General features: G+C 42.1%; 1 protein-coding gene across 1 annotated transcript in view; it reads left to right on the forward strand.

Moving 5' to 3' along the window:
• Window positions 1-17,678, forward strand: part of grid2ipa (glutamate receptor, ionotropic, delta 2 (Grid2) interacting protein, a) — a 28,919-nt gene that overhangs the window by 214 nt on the left and 11,027 nt on the right. The window contains exons 2-10 of the mRNA XM_030057209.1: window positions 1,930-2,183; window positions 2,293-2,625; window positions 2,743-2,897; window positions 12,209-12,484; window positions 13,573-13,658; window positions 14,744-14,813; window positions 15,420-15,716; window positions 16,504-16,658; window positions 17,239-17,400. Coding sequence (XP_029913069.1) covers window positions 1,930-2,183; window positions 2,293-2,625; window positions 2,743-2,897; window positions 12,209-12,484; window positions 13,573-13,658; window positions 14,744-14,813; window positions 15,420-15,716; window positions 16,504-16,658; window positions 17,239-17,400 — 1,788 coding nt within the window. The remainder of the gene's footprint in view (window positions 1-1,929; window positions 2,184-2,292; window positions 2,626-2,742; window positions 2,898-12,208; window positions 12,485-13,572; window positions 13,659-14,743; window positions 14,814-15,419; window positions 15,717-16,503; window positions 16,659-17,238; window positions 17,401-17,678) is intronic.

Consider the following 17,678-nt stretch of genomic DNA (forward strand, 5'->3'; position numbering starts at 1 on the left):
TGCAAGTATCTCTGTGTGTGTGTGTGTGTGTATGCGTAGAGAGAGAATAGGACAAAGAAAAGTGTTAACAATCTAGTATTGTCTGAGCACTGCATGTGTCCTGGTGGGCAGACAAGACTATGATCCATGCTCTCCCAGTCTAATTTATATCAGTGATCATTTATGTTTTGATGTTTCCTGAATACTCGACTCAGTAGGCTGACACCAATTTCTGTGACTCTTTGAGTCTTTGGAATTGTTTTATCTTTTATTCACTCAGCCACATTTCACCCTGCATATTTAGCCCTATGCTGAAGTTAGATCTCTTGCTGATTTACCTTTTTTTTGCACTGAAGCAGATCTGACATTTGTCTCTTACATTTCTTTGCAAAGTCCTATACCAGATTTTCTCATTTTTCATGTGCTTATTTTTGTCACTCTTCTCACTTTGTCTCTAATTTAGTCTCTCTCCCTCTATCTGTCTTGCTCTCTCTTTGTCTCTCTATCCCTCTTTGAATGATCAATGACAAATAAGAAAAAAGGACAGTGTGACAAGGTGGCGGGTCGATGGATGACTTCATATGATTGTGCCTGTTCCTGCTCTTGCAGGATGTGTCTCTTTAAATTAGTGTACTCTGTTGGAGTATATGCCCTAATTCCAACTTTAACCTTCTGCTGTTGAGACTCGATGTGATATGTGGCCTCTAAACTTTCCACTGAACACATATCACCACAGAGCTGTGCTGTTATATGATAACGGTCTATTAAAAAGGAGGCTGGATATGGGCTGTGGAGCCTGCTAGGCTTGAGGCAAATGTGTTTTAGCAAATCATTCACTGTTTAGGTATTTAGTTGGTGTCCATATCCAGAGAAACCTGGAAATTTTAACAGGGTTATTATTTTTTTTAGCTGAGGAGGAAGGTGGACACTAAGAGAAAATGCATGTATGCAATGAGGGGACGGGGTACGGAGCTCGATTTTTGGTTTATGATGTAAGATAGAGCATGAGTTTGCAGGTCTTGTTAAGGAATATTATTAGCAGATAACACCATAAAATGTCATCCACTTGTCGATGAAATGAAATCTGCCTACTGGGACACAGCAACTCTCTGCAGCAGGAGAATGAGGCCAGTGACCAGGGGAAGGCCGGCAGTTCAACATGTGGGCTAGATACCAACGGTCAGAAATAACCTCCTTCACTCCATTTCCTGACTTCACCATCATGTTTTTCACGAGAAATCAAATTTGTCAGTGTAATGATGGTCTTTGATGTGTAGTGTGAGTTCTGTCTCTGTCTATTTGTGGTTGCATTAAGGTGGCTGTGTGTGTGTGTGTGTGTGTGTGTGTGTGTGTGTGTGTGTGTGTGTGTGTGTGTGTGTTACTGCTGCTATAGCCAGGCTGTTTCATCATCAAGGTGCCCTATTTAAACCAATGGACCATTTGACCTCCATATTGCTGCTTGAAAACTGCTAGAAGAGGCTTACAAACTAAGTAACATATCACCATACTAAAAGCTATCGGGACATTCATCCCATAAACTATACATAGTTTATGTATCGTTATGTGTTAGTATATTATTACACGGTTATAGAGAAACTTATTCAAATGTAAACATCATATACTGACCTGGCTACGCTTTTGCCCTGTATTATCCTTGGTACAGTTCTTTTTTTATTAATTATTTATTTATTTGTTCACGCATTCATTTATTTATTTAAATAGTTTAGATTAATAGGACAATGCACATTAATAAACATTTCTGTTAACCTGCTGGTGTAGCCATCTTGGCTGATGTTCAGCGGCAGTCCCTGGGCTGCTTCCAAAGCTTCAAAGGACACATAAAATATGTAATTGTGCTTTCCAGTTTACATACTGTTGCTATTATTGTTGTTGTTTTTAATCGGAATTGCTCTGTTTGATTTGAATTTCGTCGTCTTGTGCGTCCTCCAGACCTCGGCCTTCCAGCCACCAACCAGAACTGGCCAGAGGAGTTTGGCTTCCGGCTGGGCGGCACTGGTCCCAGCTACATCCTGTCTGTGGTGGAGGGCAGCAGTGCCTACCTGGCAGGCCTGCAGCCCGGGGACCAGGTCGTGGACATCGAGGGTCAGGATGTTACCAACCTCAGCACACCGGCCCTGATCGCTCTGGCTCAGACCCTCAAGACGGTGCCACCCAGCATTGGAGTCGTGTCACGTATCGAACAGGTCAGATTAAACCCAGTAAACTAATAACTCTGGACCTTTCTATAATTTTATATTTCAGTGTCAGCTAAACTTCAGCCCATTCAAAACCTTGTCCTTTGCTCCTCCTCAGATTGACATCTCTCCTGGCCCAGATGGCCGTTTTGGCTTCACCATTGTGGGAGACAGCCCCCTGATGGTGGAGGACTGCGTGCCCAATGCTACAGCGGGACGCAGCGGCCTCAAAGCTGGAGACTACGTCATGGAGGTCAATGGCATCCCTGTCAAGCACCACGAGACAGCAGCAGCCATGATCAAAGCGGCTCAGGGGCGGCCACTGCGTTTGGGCGTACTCAGTATGGCGCGGCGGCCCAAGCGGCTGAGCAGCAGCATGAGGGTGCTGTCACAGAGCGGGGACAGCGTCAGGGAGAGTCGCGCACATAAAGCCATGGAATTCAATAAGAAGGTGTGTGCGCTGGGCTGTACTTCAAAATGTGAATGTATCCGTTTGCAGTATCTTTCTATGCCGTATGTGATTGTGTGTCTCATTATGTTTGTGTCTGTGCATGCATGTGTCCGTCAGGTGGAGGAGGTGCTCGGGGAGGAGCCGGATGTGAAGGAAAAACTATTCGAGGTGCTGAAGCAGTATGCTGCTGAGAGGAATGTGGATAACCTGGCTGAAGCTCTCCCTGAAATCCTGATCACAGAGGATCATCAACAGCTGATCGACAATGTCAGGTAGCCAGTCATTTGAGGAGATATGTAATCACCGGCAGACACGCTCATGTACATACAAACATGCATACAGACAAATAGGAAGACAGGCAGACAGACAGGAGGTGGGGCAGAAAGTCAGACCACAGTGCACAGCTGACCACATGACATGTTCTTGAGGTATGTAAAACGTCTGTGTGTCCTCCCTCTGCCACTATAAACCGGAGTGTGAATTGAATAACTCTTGCCAAATTCAATGGAATCCAGTAAACCTTCAGTAATTTATAAGCTCTATCTCACCACTTTTAAACTCGCTCTTCTACATCAGAGGAGACTCCGTATGTGACAAACTACCATATTGTTACAAAGTTTGGCCATCGTGTTGGCTTTACATCTGGTGACAGCATCTGTCCCTCTCAGTGATGTAATCAGGACAGTGCATTAATATTTCAGCAAGTGGTGGTGTTTCCAGTCCAAACTCTAGGGGTGTGTGTATGTGTGTGTGTGTGTGTATGTGTGCATGTGTGTGTGTGAGACAGTGTGAGTGTTACTGACGCAGATGAATTTTGAGTTACATTAATGTCCTCTCATGCAGTACTTTTTAATGGTGGTAGCCTAATTAGACATACGGATGTCTTCAAAAATGCATAACTTTTTTTTTTTTGAAATACTGAGAATCCAAGCACAGAAATCCATACTGTCTCCATGACTGCTCATGCCCCCTTTATAGATCAATCAGTTTTATTCAGCAGATAAATTGATATTCAGCAAGAGTTACTGAAACACCCATGCAGTTGAGGTCCTGACTTTGCTGTACATCTCCAACCGCTTTCTTTTTTTTTTTTTTTTTTTTTTTTTGAGAATGCTTGTACACTAGTGCTCTTGTATCAATAGGGCATTGTGCGTTTTGGACAATTCAGCTGTAGGGTTCACTATGTTGCATAGACGTACACAACAGTTGAGCCACAGTGGAGCAACTTGAGCACCTTAATTGCCCCATGAAATCAATTTTTCACAACCCCCCCTTTCAGCGTTTCTCTATGAAAGGTGGGGGAGGTGTGCGTGAAGAGCAGATGTGGATAACTTTGATCAGATGTCAAGTGCTGACTCCTGCCCTTTTGAAGTACTTGGGTGAATAGATGTCACTTTGCATATTCTATTTCTCCGCTCTCAGGTACACAAAGGCATGGTCAGAGATCCAGCAGAGAATATTGCATTTCTTCATTCTCAGCATTGACTGGAAAAACAATACCGAATACACAGCCCTTCTGCACAATCTTGCATTTTTTTTTTTGTCAATGTCCCGTTTATTTTTTCCTCTTGCTTCATTTTTCTTTGAGTTTCTCTCTCTCTCTCTTTCTCCTCCTCTCTTCCTTCCTATCTGTTCTGATACTCTCTTTGTCACACACTCCTGTTTTATGTGTATCTCATCACTGAATCCTCTGTTTTCCCTCCTCTTTATTCGGCTCTAAGCTGATACAGCCAGTTTGCTGCTGCCGGTTGAGAGATGCACATGCACGAGCACACAAAACCACGTAGATGCTTTCACTGCATACACTGCAGCTGCACACAGCAGTCACTCTCTTTCTTTCTTTCACAATCACAATCACAACCACAATCACACACTCAGGCACACACATGCACTCACTTGCACATACACACACATGCAGTCCTTGCTTTGAAGTTCTATGCAGGAAGCAATTATGAGTTGCTGCTTAAGGTGAGTACTGCCTCTACGCAAAACTGTTTGGTGTGGACACTGCTTGTGTTGTACTAATTTTTCACATTTTTTAATAGTTATGGTGTCTAAACTGATCATCAGGTTTGATGTTAATTTGTTTCCTGGTTTCTCTGTCCTGTAGTCATCTACAGCTGGTCATTAAGAAAACACTGTAGTAGCATTTTTGTAGTAGCAATTTCGTAACAAGCAATTAGCTCTCACTATTTAAAATGACTCATTTTCAGTGAGTAATGTGTTCTCCCTTCAGCTAAAAACAAGGCTGTTGTCCAACCAACTCACCTCCCTGCAGCACAGCTGTCTTTTACACAGTTATGGTGTCACGTCGCCTCCTTAGAAAGCCGCCTGTAAAAAATGTATTATAATGTTTGCTTTGAACAATGCGGGCCATTAATTATGCATGATTCATGTCCATTGGAGAGTAAGAACAGTTTTAGATGTTTTCCTCACCTTTAGGGGCTGAAAAGGGCATAGCAGCAGAGAAAATCTAATAATTATCCCAGTGAGAGTCTGAATATGCCTTTGGATAAATCGAAGTTCATATACTATGCCATTGTTGTTACCCACAATTCCATTGTGGCATGTTTAATTCAAATATGCTGTGACTTTGTTGGGCTACAACAGATAAAGTTTTCCTTCTTTTCTCTGTAACCCTGCCTGCTGTGTGACTCTATTATTATCATTATCTGTGCTGCCTGTGCTGTGATATCTGGCAACAATGTGTTTATTTATCCTAATTAAATTGTACAAATGTCACAGGTCACTGTTTGGTGTAAGTAATCGAGAAAGGGCAAAGAAAACCTTCCACATTTTGAATAGCTCTGGAAGTGACATGTTTTCAGCAGAATGCAATGGTGATTTTCCCCAAGCGTGACTATTGGTGTAGCTCTGCTCCCATGTATCCACGAGCCGTGTCTCAGGGTGGTGCTGTTGTAAGTGGCTGTTGCTGATGAGTTGTCTGGGACATCGGAGAATACATTTTTGCAATGTGGAAATAGCCTCTCCTCTTTGGGAAATGTGTTGCTGACTACATTTATAACAGGGTTGCCTGGAGGCTGCTTTCTTAGCTTTCAAAGTTGGGAAATGTTAAGATAAAGAATTTGAGCTTGTCTGAATGTGACAGATATTTGTTGTCCTTTTGGCTGATTTGCTGGCTGAACCTCATTAACTCAAGCGAGTGCCAATCATGCAATTGTAATGAAGATTGCCCCTGTAGCTCTGGTAACAGTGACCTGTGCTAATGGGATGAATTTCACTAACAGCTGTGCCTCCAGCCTCACAAATGAAATACCTGTCAGTGACTGACAAATGAATAAACCTCAGGCCAGAGAGTATTGTATCAGAGATCTGAATCGGTGTGCTCCGTCATGGGACTCGTGCCGGTGCTTTGTCATCATGGATTCATATGATATTTGTGGTGTGGAGAATCGATGTGTCTGCCACTGGAGTTCTCTCTCCCTCTCTCGCTCTGCCTGTCTGCCTCCTCCCCTATTTTTTCCTCCCAATCTGTCAGTCTCTCCCCTTTTACCTCAATCACTGTCACTTCCTGTGACAGTCGCCTTGTCAACACTCCCTCAAACACATACATGCACACGCACAAAGTCTTTATCCACCTTTCTCCTGACACACACCCATCATTAGAGCTAATGTGTGACAGTGTGTGAGATGTTTTTGACAGTAAATGAAGTTTTTTTTCCCCCCTCCTCTTCGGGCCATGTAAAACTTGACCAGCTCACTCCTGCTCTCCTTAGTCTGCCTCTGTCCCCTCACAGATTTGCCTAGCCCTCCCACTGGACATGTTCTATTTTTAAGCAGCCTACTTCTTTTAATAAATTCTCTCTTAGGTTTCTGACACACTTGCCAGCATTGCATCTTAAACGACTCAAAAACCCATGGGTTAGTTAGCGCTGGAACATTTGGAAGTTACGCAAGAGATTGTGTATCTGGGGTGTCATTAGAGGCAATCTTGGAACACCTAATCCACTATTAGCTCTTTTGTTAATTTGGCACTGTAATGTTATGGTAATTTATTGTAATTATACAGAGTGTAGGCCTGTATCTGTACATAGGCTTGAAAGCTATGAATTAATTAGAGTGCTATACACTCACCCCAGGAATTTAGATCTGAGGTGTCTTTTTCTGCAGTTTTTGAGTACCAAAATAGCTCTGCCTTACACAAATAAATTATGTTTCTTAATAAATAAACTAGTCAAGTTATTGTTTGCCTGGAGAATTTCAGATGGATATGAGAGCTTGAGTGTGATGAAGATGAAGGTTTTACACAGGCATGGTTTTGTTAGTTCTATTGTTCACATTATTAGTTCCCGCACACACACAGTCACTGTGCTGACCTGCCTATGCAATTCCACTGGGGCTCTCCTCTCCTCTCCACTTCTCTCCTCTCTCCCTCCTTACCTACTCCTCTGTTCATCTCATTTTTTCCTTCCTCCTCTACCGAGGGAGGAGAAGATTTGTCACTCACTATCTCTTACTATCGAATGGTGGATGACTGAGTGACAAGGATTATCCTCCAGCTGAAGCCCTGATGACAACCCTTTGGTGACCTTCTCCTGGCTTTTCTGACAGCAGGGCAAGAATGGGCTGAAGGATGGGAGCAAGAGAAGAGTGTTGCCAAAAAGATGGAGATGGAGATGGAGATGGAGATGCACAGCAGGATGCTTTGGAGGTGTGGAGGGATGTGAGCCACAGCCGCTCTTTTATTTTCCTCCCTTCCTCTCTCTCACTCCCCCTCTCTCTTCTTCTTCTGGCTGCTTTCCGAGCCTGCAGCAAGCTGTTTTGAGATCCAGGACACTTCCCTATTTCTTGTCTTTCTCTTCTATTCCTTATGTCCGGGAGAGTTGTTTGTTCAGACTAGATGAGGACTCAGCGAGGTAGAGGGGAGGCATTTGCATTGCTGAACTGAGCTCAGGCACTTCCTCAAAGCCCCGAAGAGCCATGGGAAGGGATAGGAGCCTTTCCAGACACTTTCGGTATGGCACTTTTCCTTTGATCTCAGTGGCGTTCACGATGCTTTGTATTGTTTGTGCTGAGCTGTAGCTGAAGTTGATGTGTAAAATATTGCTGTGCATCTGTTTTTCTGCATTTTTTTTCTATTGAGGTTTGTGTTGATGTTTTTGTAATTTCTCAGTGTATAAAAAAGGAAACTTTGATTTTGACTATCTGTTTTGTCACTGCCAGAAATTCTTCACACTTTGATTCCAACTCAGTGTTAAAGCTGAACCCTGTATGTGAAACCAACTAGATTCTAACAAAACTTAGAGTTTGACTTCTACTATCTACTGATAATAAAGTTTCTTTCTGATATTAGTCTCTAAGGCCTACTAACTCATTTAAAAACGTCCATTCTGCACTTTACCATCCATGCCTTTTGCTATGCTTTCTTTGTTATGGCACATGTTAGCAAATCCATATTTATTTTAGCTGTCAATTTGGCTGATCAGAAGTGGGTCTGATAATAATTGTTCTCGCAATTAGTTTCCCAGCTGATTGCCGTTGTCATTCATCCCTCTGTGTGTTCTGTCCTTGATCCACCCCTCCTTCAGACCTAATTATAGGTTCCTCTCGTCCTCCTTTTTAATTGAGGGCATTCCAAGGCCTACATCCAACTTCATTGGTGGAAGCTTTGAAGTTTCTGTACACTTGCTCTGGTTGAGGAACATGTTGTGATGAGCAGATTTTTTTTTAAATTTCACGGAGATTGATGCAAGGATGGCATGGTGATGTTGAGATGGTGGAGGTGTCGGAGTTGATGAAGGAGAGGAAAAATGATCGAAACAGAGCTAGGCCCCATGATTGTCCTATCCTGCGTTTGTGTGATGAATGGCCCTGTTCTTTTTAATTTTTCCTCCTCCTCTGCTTGTCCAAGGGAACGCAGTGATGTATGGGTTCTCTATGAGAAAGAAGTTCTGTGGCCTACATAGCCTTTTAACACAGATTACCCAGCTATCTTCCCCAAAGGTACATGACCCTGGCCTAGAAAGAGTTCTATTTCTCAGGTCTCTCTCTCTCTCCTTCCTTGTCTCTGTGGCTCTGCCTTCTTTCTCTGTGTAGATCTTTGTTCCTGCCACTTGCTCTGGTTTCTTTCTCCCTCTCAGTTAACAGACTGTACTTTTGTTTATGCCTCTATGTCACTGGACTCATCTTAGCCCTCCTGTTGCTATACAAAGCTTACCCTCAGGATGGCAGTACAGAGCAGTAAGATCCCTTGGTCTAGCACATTTCTGCCCCCAGGGAAAGTGTTGTCTGTGTGAATGCACTATGCAGTTAATCATTGTCACCCGCATACTCCCCTTGGTTTTAATTTAGACTGAGGTCGCCATAGTAACTGCATAAAATGGGTTCTGCGCACGAGGTTGCCATTTCAAAGATTGCAAGTAATGACAATTTGATAGGACTGCGCTGATGAACTTCCCAGTATTCTTATACCAACAAGTGTGAACACCAGTTCCAGTCACAATCAGCATCTCCATCCCTCCAGTTTAGATTGCACACTGTCCAGTACAGCCTGTTGTGGTGTGTGTGACTGTAACGTTGTAGTTATGTAGTAGCTTATGACGCAGGCAGTGCTTCCCCTGATCGGAAAGCCCATGAGAAACATCAAGAGATAATGTGGTGGTCCCATCTTCCCCCTCGCCAGTGAATCAGCAATTAGCCCAGAAATCCCATTAGGATCAGTCATTAAGATTAGTATTTAGTGTGTGTGTGTGTGTGTGTGTGTGTGTGTGTGTGTGTGTGTGTGTGTGTGTGTGTGTGTGTGCGTGTGTGTGTCAGACGGCCCCAGTGTTGGTGTGTGCCATGAGGGATTATGAGAGGGAGACACCGTATTGACACCACACTGTACAATGAAACAATTAAACTCTCACTTTCTAATTAACCCTCTTAATCATCACCAAGATTTAAGTGTGTTACAATATACTTAGACACCATATTGTGGTTTCTGCGATTGCAAAGGAAAAATTTACTGATATATATATATATATGTATATATATCTATATCTATATATCTCTATATATATATGTATATATATATGTATATGTATATATATATATATGTATATGTATATATATATATATATGTATATACATATATATATGTATATATATATATGTATATGTATATATATATATATGATTATACTGCAGCTGGGCATAACAATGAGGAATCAATAATAGTTTCACACCAAAGAAGCAAATCACCGTCCACTCCACTGATCTCTAAAACTGAGAGAGAAAGAAATGCCTTTACAAAAATATGCAATAAAAGGCAAATTAAATTTAATTTCATTACTGATGTGGTGGCATATTTTGAATTTAGCACCATATACTGACTTAAATCATTAGCTGAACATAATGATAGATACTTTAAGGTACCAAAAATTGAGATGTGACTAGTTTCAGTTATAGTCATCACCTCTGAGTTTAGGTCTGATTTAGAAAAGGAATATTATACAGGAGCTCAACAATACTTATTGACATTTAATCATACGACAATGTTACACAGGTTCCTGTTATTCCTATAAACACATTGGCTTTGGAAGCTTTCTCAGTCTTCAAGTAACTAAATCAGTGAGAGAAGATTTGTGATTATCTGTAATTGTTTTGTGTCTGTGTGGTTGTGTGCTTGCATATGCTTGTAAGCTTTAAATGGGCCAAATAATCCATATTTATATCACAATACTCTAAGTGGAAACCTCTCACAGGAGAAATATCTCTGAGTTTTCTTAAACGTTACCTTTACTTCAAGTCCAAAGACTGCTGTTTTTTCCATACACTCAAACGAACTATACAGAGCCATCTAACAGTGTTCTCAAATGTACCTGCAAAGGGACTGTGAGATCTTTGAAAACAGAACTGCGCCATGGTGTTTTATTCCCAGTGGGTGGCATTTGAGTAAGGAGATGTATACCTGGACTGTGCTTGAGTGACAGTGGAGCTGCCCAGGAGACAGCTTCATGTGGCACACGGGATTCAGACAAAGAGAGATGAAGAGAGAACTGAGGGTTTATCTAGAGGATGGAGGCTCCATCCTTTTGTAGGAGAAGTGGGAGATGCACAAGAGAGGACAAGGAAGAACGAGATTGAAGGAGTATGTGCGTAAAAGTGACTCGCTTGTGTGTATGCGTGCATGTCTGTGAGAAGCGGAGCCAGAAACAGAGCCAGAGAGAAATGAGAAGAAAGTGCCCTATATATTTAAAGGGAACGTCCACCCTAAACCACTTTTAAAAATAGCTAGGCGATGTAACTTCCTTTTATATTGACCCATTTTGTTGTTTAGAGGTGTGTTTCTCTTATTTCCACAGATAATTAAGGTTGGCATCACTATCTTATGTGCACTGGAGGCTTAGAGGAGAGAAAAAAAATCCAGCTTTGTAAAGCAGCAGTGGTAAATGTGAGGTTATTGCATCAGTCTTTAAGAGTAAAAGAACAAGGGATTCTTCCTCTAATTTTGCATTATTGTTAAAAAACAAAGAAAAGAAAAAAGAAACAACTATACACAGAGAAATACATTGTGGAAGAGGACAATTTCTTCAATAGACTATAATGTAAGGCAGCTTGTGTCTCTGTGAGTCTGACTTTTTGGTAGCATTAGTGTTTTCTCCCCACTCTCACTTTGTGTTGCCCAGAAAAACTGAAATTGCCATCGCTATTACTCTCTCCACCTACACGTGTGCATCACAGAGAATTCTGGGAAACAGTTTGAGGGAAAGAATGTTCTCTCTAAAAGTGAATTAAACTTTATAGTACTCACAGAATATTTTCTGGAATTAACTGAACATCACAAATTGATATCTACCTGTCTTATAGTATCCATGGGTGGATTTTTCCTTTAAGAGGGAACCAGCAAAAATCCAGTGGCTGACTAAGAGGGAAGGGGAGGGTGTGGGAGTTGATTATGGGAGAGAAAAATGCGAAGAGTAAGGGGGAGTGAGGCATTTTCTCCCAGAGGTACCAATAGGAATGTGCTCGCTTGTCGCGCATTAGTTGTGAGCTGTCACTTATACCGAGCACTTTCACCTGCAGCTGTGACAGGCACGTGAAAAAAAAACAAAGCTTTACTCATTTCACACCCTCTCTCACTCTCTCTCCTTCACACACACACTGTGTACACAAACAAACGTTGGACTAATCTCTACCTGCCGTGGTCCTCCCATGGGATGCAATGCATTGGACTATTTTTGAACCAGTTATGTGGATCTTGCCTCTGAAACAATACATAATCAGAACAAGAGTCCTTCATTTTTCATCAGCGTACTTTGGACGATGCTTTGAGAGACCTATTCTAAAGGATATTGGATTTATGTGGAATTTGTGCTGAAATACTTTTCCTTCTGCTTAGATGCATTTTCTTCTATCCTGGTCTGAGTGTAGATTTTGACTTGATGTTAAGTTTGACAAGATTATCTTTTGTGGACAGTTTTGATGTCAAACCTCATTGCTGCTAGTAAAATATCAGTGGCCTCTTCACTGACAGCTCACAGCAGGAACTGTGCCCTGCCATTAAAAACCACCTCTATTTTCCCCTCCAGAGCTGTTCTGTTCTGCTTGAGCTTGTGTCTGCTTCCGTTATGTTTGTCAGGATCTTCATTCCCAAGAAGCATCGGGAGCGCTTTGACGAGGTGGTCTCCCAGAGCCTGATGAGCCGGCTCAAGGGGCGGAGCTTCAGTGACCCTAGCCGTAACCGCCTTCGCCGCAGCCGGAGTGAGGATCACCCCGAACGCCTCCTGGTCTCAACCCGTGCCAGCTCAGTGCCACGCACCCACGCAGAGGAAAGCATGGTCCCTCCTGCCCGTGGCATGCGCAAAACCACCTCACTCATAGCTGGGCACTCCAGCGGCTCCACAACCAACTGCAGGTCAGTATTTAAAGGTCAATATTCTGACTATAACTAGTGACAACAGTCAAAATTTGATTGGTTATGATGCAGCAGAGATTTTGATGGGACAGTATTTGAGTATCTTGCTTTGTTTGTGTCCTCCTCAGTTGCTGTGTGTTTTGGCCTATCATCCCCTGTAGTCATGCATATTTAGCTTTAGTTTTCCTCAGCTGCACAGTGTGTCTCATTTCTAGTCTTCAAAGAAATCTCCTCTTTAAATAACAATTTCTCTCTCCTTCACTCTGATCAATTATATAACCACGCTTGCAAAAGCACAACCATTGTGACAGTCAATATAAGCATGGTATTTATGTGAATTACAATGTGTAGGAGTTCAGTGAAAAATAGAGCCGTCAGGGGCAAAGCCAGTATGAGCGTAAACCGATTCCACCCAGTCATGCCCGCTTTCCTGCTCTTTTTTCTGCTGCAGTTGTGAATAAATTCCTACCCTTGCAACGTTGTTTCTTATTGTGTCTTTTTGAATTGATGAGAGTTGTTTGGCCTTTGATCTCAATCTTTGCTTTCTGCCTGGATGGTAACATCCTGAATACCTTTATATGGCGTAAAACTGTTCAAAAAGAATGAAAACATAATCAAAAGATATTCTTTCAACATTATTTGGAACTGCAGTGACTAAAGTGGCCCAAAGAACTGATGTCTTTTTCATGGTTCCAGCTTACTTTGGTAAATAATGAGGATAGTATACGGCTCCCTGGGGATACACTGTCCATATTTAAGTAGGATTATTCATGCAGGCTGTGAATTTAAAGTAGCCTGCTGAATTGGGAAGTATGTAGGTGGTCCACAAATTGGGCTCCTGTTGTTTCTGGATGGGCAAAAGAACATATTAACTGAGTTGCATTATTTGTCTCTTTAAACCTTGTGGCCAACTTTTTGAACAGAGCACAGACACAACATAGTGTGCCGTGAACTACACTAATTACTTGAGATGTAAAATGGATCCAGCCATTAGAATACCTGCTATATATGGAACCACTCCTACTTCCAATGGCCTCTGCTAATTCCTCAATACAGCCATTAATCACAAGCCCTGTTTCTGTCCTTAGGACGGTGAGAGTGTGCAAAGGCAACATGAGTTTTGGCTTCACTCTGAGAGGCCATGCACCAGTGTGGATCGACTCTGTAATCCCTGGTAAGTTAAAAATACATGCGCATGTAAATCCAGGCGTGCATTTGTGTATGTGCCAATGTGTGAGCGTTTGTGCTATAGTTGTATGTGATTATGATTCAGTGTGATTTTGGGATGATATGATGGGAAAGAGGGATTTGCAGTGCTGTTCAGAAAGGGGTATCTGTAGTGCAGCACAGAGGAGAGTATCAAATCAATATTGGATTTCACTTTTCTTTGCTATGTTGTTAATGATAACTGTTTCTGTAATCACTGTTATAAAAGCTTATTCTCAAAGTTTTCAGAAAGGATACGCAATATATAGTGACAGATGATTAAAGACAGCTTGTAATCAGTCCAAATGTGAGCAGCACATTCTATTTCTGGTGTTGTTAATAATAAACCTGGAAAAATCTCTTGCTGTGCCATCTCACCGGGCTCTCTGTCTGTCTCCATCTCTCTGCCTTTCTGCATCCACCTCTTCTTTATCAGGCTGCACCTTCTCACCCTCCACTCTCATCTCTTTTCTGTCACAATGACATCTTAAATAGAATTAATGAAAACATTGCACTGTCTTCTCATTAAATTTACTGTTAATTACAACCATCATGATCAATGTTAGGCATTAACAGCTGTGTTATGAAGTGGTAAATCTGGTCTAGATCTTAAATAAATGTTTTTTTTTTTCATAGTTATTTTTCTGTTAAATCTTGGTTATCTCTCATTTTTATCATTAGTGTTTATATTGTTGTCAGTGTTTTTTTTTTTTTTTTTTTTTTTTTTTTGATTTCTGGAAATTGCTTGTCACACTGTCTGAGCTGATTTGTTTTGAAGGCAGCACTTCCCTTTTTTGAGTCTCTCGAATGTGGTTGGTCAAAAGCAGCATAATAACACATAATTTTATATCATAGCAAAGGGGCACTTAGCCAAGGTGGCCAAAAAGGCAGTGGCTCATGCCCTTGTCCCCCCTGCATATCCCCATGAATCAGAACATGATTAAGTGCCTGATCTGAATTTAATCAGGATACAGACAAATTTTTCTTTTTCTCTCAGCATCTGTCTATCTCTCTCTTTTCTTCCCCTGCCCTGTTTTTGCTCTCATTCTGCAGGAAGCCCAGCAGACAAAGCAGGTCTAAAGCCAGGGGACCGCATCCTTTTTCTCAATGGACTTGACATGAGGTTGAGCTCAATAGTTCTCTCCCTTAACAACTTTAAACCTCAGAACTCAGAGAACTTTTTTCTTTGAATGCAGTCATGGAGTTATAAAGTCAAACCCATTCAGTAAAATTATGAAGTGTTTAAAAATATCTTGTTATTTGTGCAAGTAAACATAAATATGGTAATGCAGCTCTTCAGCTGACCTTGTTTTGTTTTTTGGAGAGTGAAAACAGTTGTTTAGGCGGGGGGTTGGGGAAGCGGGTCAGAAATCTCATATCAGCCTTTTTGAATAGAAAACAACAGTTACCTGAAAATAGCTCCGCTTACATTCCCTAGAGAATGGGGGAAAAATGTTTGCACTCTATTATACAGTATGTAATGTCTTCTGCAGAGCACACAGAGTATATTGTAGTTGTTTGTATAATTTTGCATAAATTAAGGGAAGTAATGACATTGTTTTTGGAAAACAGATGAAAATGAGCCTAGGAAGAGGTAGCCCCCTTCTAAAAATATCAGTTTAGCTAAATCCAGTAATTATCATATGCAACAATACAGTGTGTGTATGTTCTCCATGCATACATGCATGTGTGCGTGTATGTGTGAATGTATCCATGTCTTTGTCTGTAGGACCTGCTCCCATGAGAAGGTGGTGTCCATGCTCCAGGGCAGCGGTGCCATGCCCACCCTGGTAGTGGAGGACGGCCCGCCAACATTCACTCTGGCAGAGCAGGACCTGGCAGGGGGCAGCATTCCCACAGAACGTGCCCGCTCCCCCGTGCTCAGCTCCCTGCAGTGGGTGGCAGAAATTCTGCCCCCTAGTATCAGGGTCCAGGGCCGCACCTTCGGACAGCAGCTGGAACACCTGCTGACCATCCAGGAGAGGTACACCATCTGTAAGGCCCTGGAGAACTTCTTCCAACACAGGTAAGAAATGGGAAGAGCAGGAAATGTGGAAAGAAGGAGTTTGAGCAGCATGTAGTGATATAAAAACAAGGTGGAAGACAGGGGAGTGATTATACAGACAGAGTGACAGAAAGTATTTCTCTCTTTATTCTTTGTTCACTGAGCAGTAAGTAGGGGAGAACAGGGTAGGCTGAGCTACTTAATGCATTTTGTGCAAAACAAAAAATTCCCCAGAGAAGTGCCAAATTGAGCAGAAGGATGGAGTATGAACCCCAGGCCATAGGGCCTTTTACAGTTAACCCAAATTAATTTCTATGCATTTATTTTAAATTTTAACACCAAAATTTTAAATCACCATTCCTGCATTTGGATGCACTTTCTGTATTGCACTTCCAGTGTATTAAAATGCATATACAGTGTACTGTAGGCACGGTTCAGTGAAATTAAGGTCTGTAAGGTTTTTTTGTTTTTAAATATGTGGATTTTTTTTTTCTCTCCTTTTTACTTTTAAATAACCTATTGCCCACAAGTATTTTAATGGCTATCATTGTGGTCCTTGCTATCAAAAAGGTTCCCCACCCATGTCCTAAAATGAAACACAAAACCTTTCATGTCAACCACAAATGCACACAAATGACCTGCTCTACCTAAATCTGTGATGAGGTGATTAATTTTGTGAACTGTTGCCTAGATACAAAGGGTGGAACATTTTGTCCAACGGCTAAACTTGCCTCATTTTCCCCTAATTCCCATGACCTCATATTGGATAGCCATGTGACCCCTATCATGTGTATTTCTGTAACAACAGGAATGTTGACACTCTGATCGTGGATGTGTTCCCGGTGCTGGACACTCCAGCCAAACAGGTGATCTGGCAGTTTGTTTACCAGCTGCTGACTTATGAGGAGCAGGAGCACTGCCAGAGCAAGATCTCACGCTTCCTTGGATTCAAAACTTCTCCAGGTGCGTGCGTGCGTGCGTGTGTGTGTGTGTGTGTGTGTGTGTGTGTGTGTGTGCATACAACAACTGTATTTGTGTTGCATTGTGTAAGTGCGTGGTGGGAGGTATGCACGTTATTTCTGCTCGTACATGTTTTAGTGTAATCTGCCCCTTACGTGAAAAGAAACATTAATGGTATGAGGCTTTGTCATGACCTACTTTCTGTACTTTCTGGCTAATGAGAGCTGTTTGGCTTGTTCTGCTATACTAGTACAAACTGTAACAGCAGAAAACAGAGAAAATGTACATCTGTTGTGCATATGCTTAAATGAAAACCAGTGTATGTGGACAGTGTTTGGTGCAGCGTGGTGTGTCTTGATGGAAGGGAGGGCTGCGTGTGTGAATCCAAGTGTGTATGTAGCTGTATGCTAATAAGAGAAAAGGATGTGTGTGAGAATATATGTAAAGCAGGTGAATAAAGGGAATGATATGAGAATGCTGAGTCAACATGGGGATCTCTGATCAAATGATCGGTTCGGCGGAGTGCTGTCAGGTCAGGTAGTGCGTACACCTCTTCTACGTCACTGACATGTGTGTCTTCCAGTTCCACTACCACCACCGCCACCTCCCCCACCTCCGGAGCCTGAGATTGTCCCTGAGCCTCATCGTCGTAGCAGCTCCATGAGAGTGACAGGGACCACGTACAGGAGCAGTGTGAGGGGGCGTAGTTCTGATGACCTGGTCATAGGCACACACTTGGGCATGGGTAACTTATCACCATCACTGCTGTTGATAATCAGCAGCAGCAGCGACACCACCACTACCACAAACCTTTTGACATTGCCATCATTATTTTTCATATCAACCTGATTGTGACCTTATATGTTGTCCCAGATAGATATTTTGGCAGCATTTAGAATCTTGTAGCCTTTTTGTTCCTAGCTTCCAACTTACTTTAAGGTAGTGAAGCTCATGTAGCCAACATCAGCTCAGACTGTATCTAAGTGTGATTGTCTATAGAGAGCAATGGATATTAGACACTAT

Source organism: Myripristis murdjan, chromosome 8, assembly GCF_902150065.1.
Source record: "Myripristis murdjan chromosome 8, fMyrMur1.1, whole genome shotgun sequence".
In the NCBI taxonomy this organism is placed as follows: Eukaryota; Metazoa; Chordata; class Actinopteri; order Holocentriformes; family Holocentridae; genus Myripristis; species Myripristis murdjan.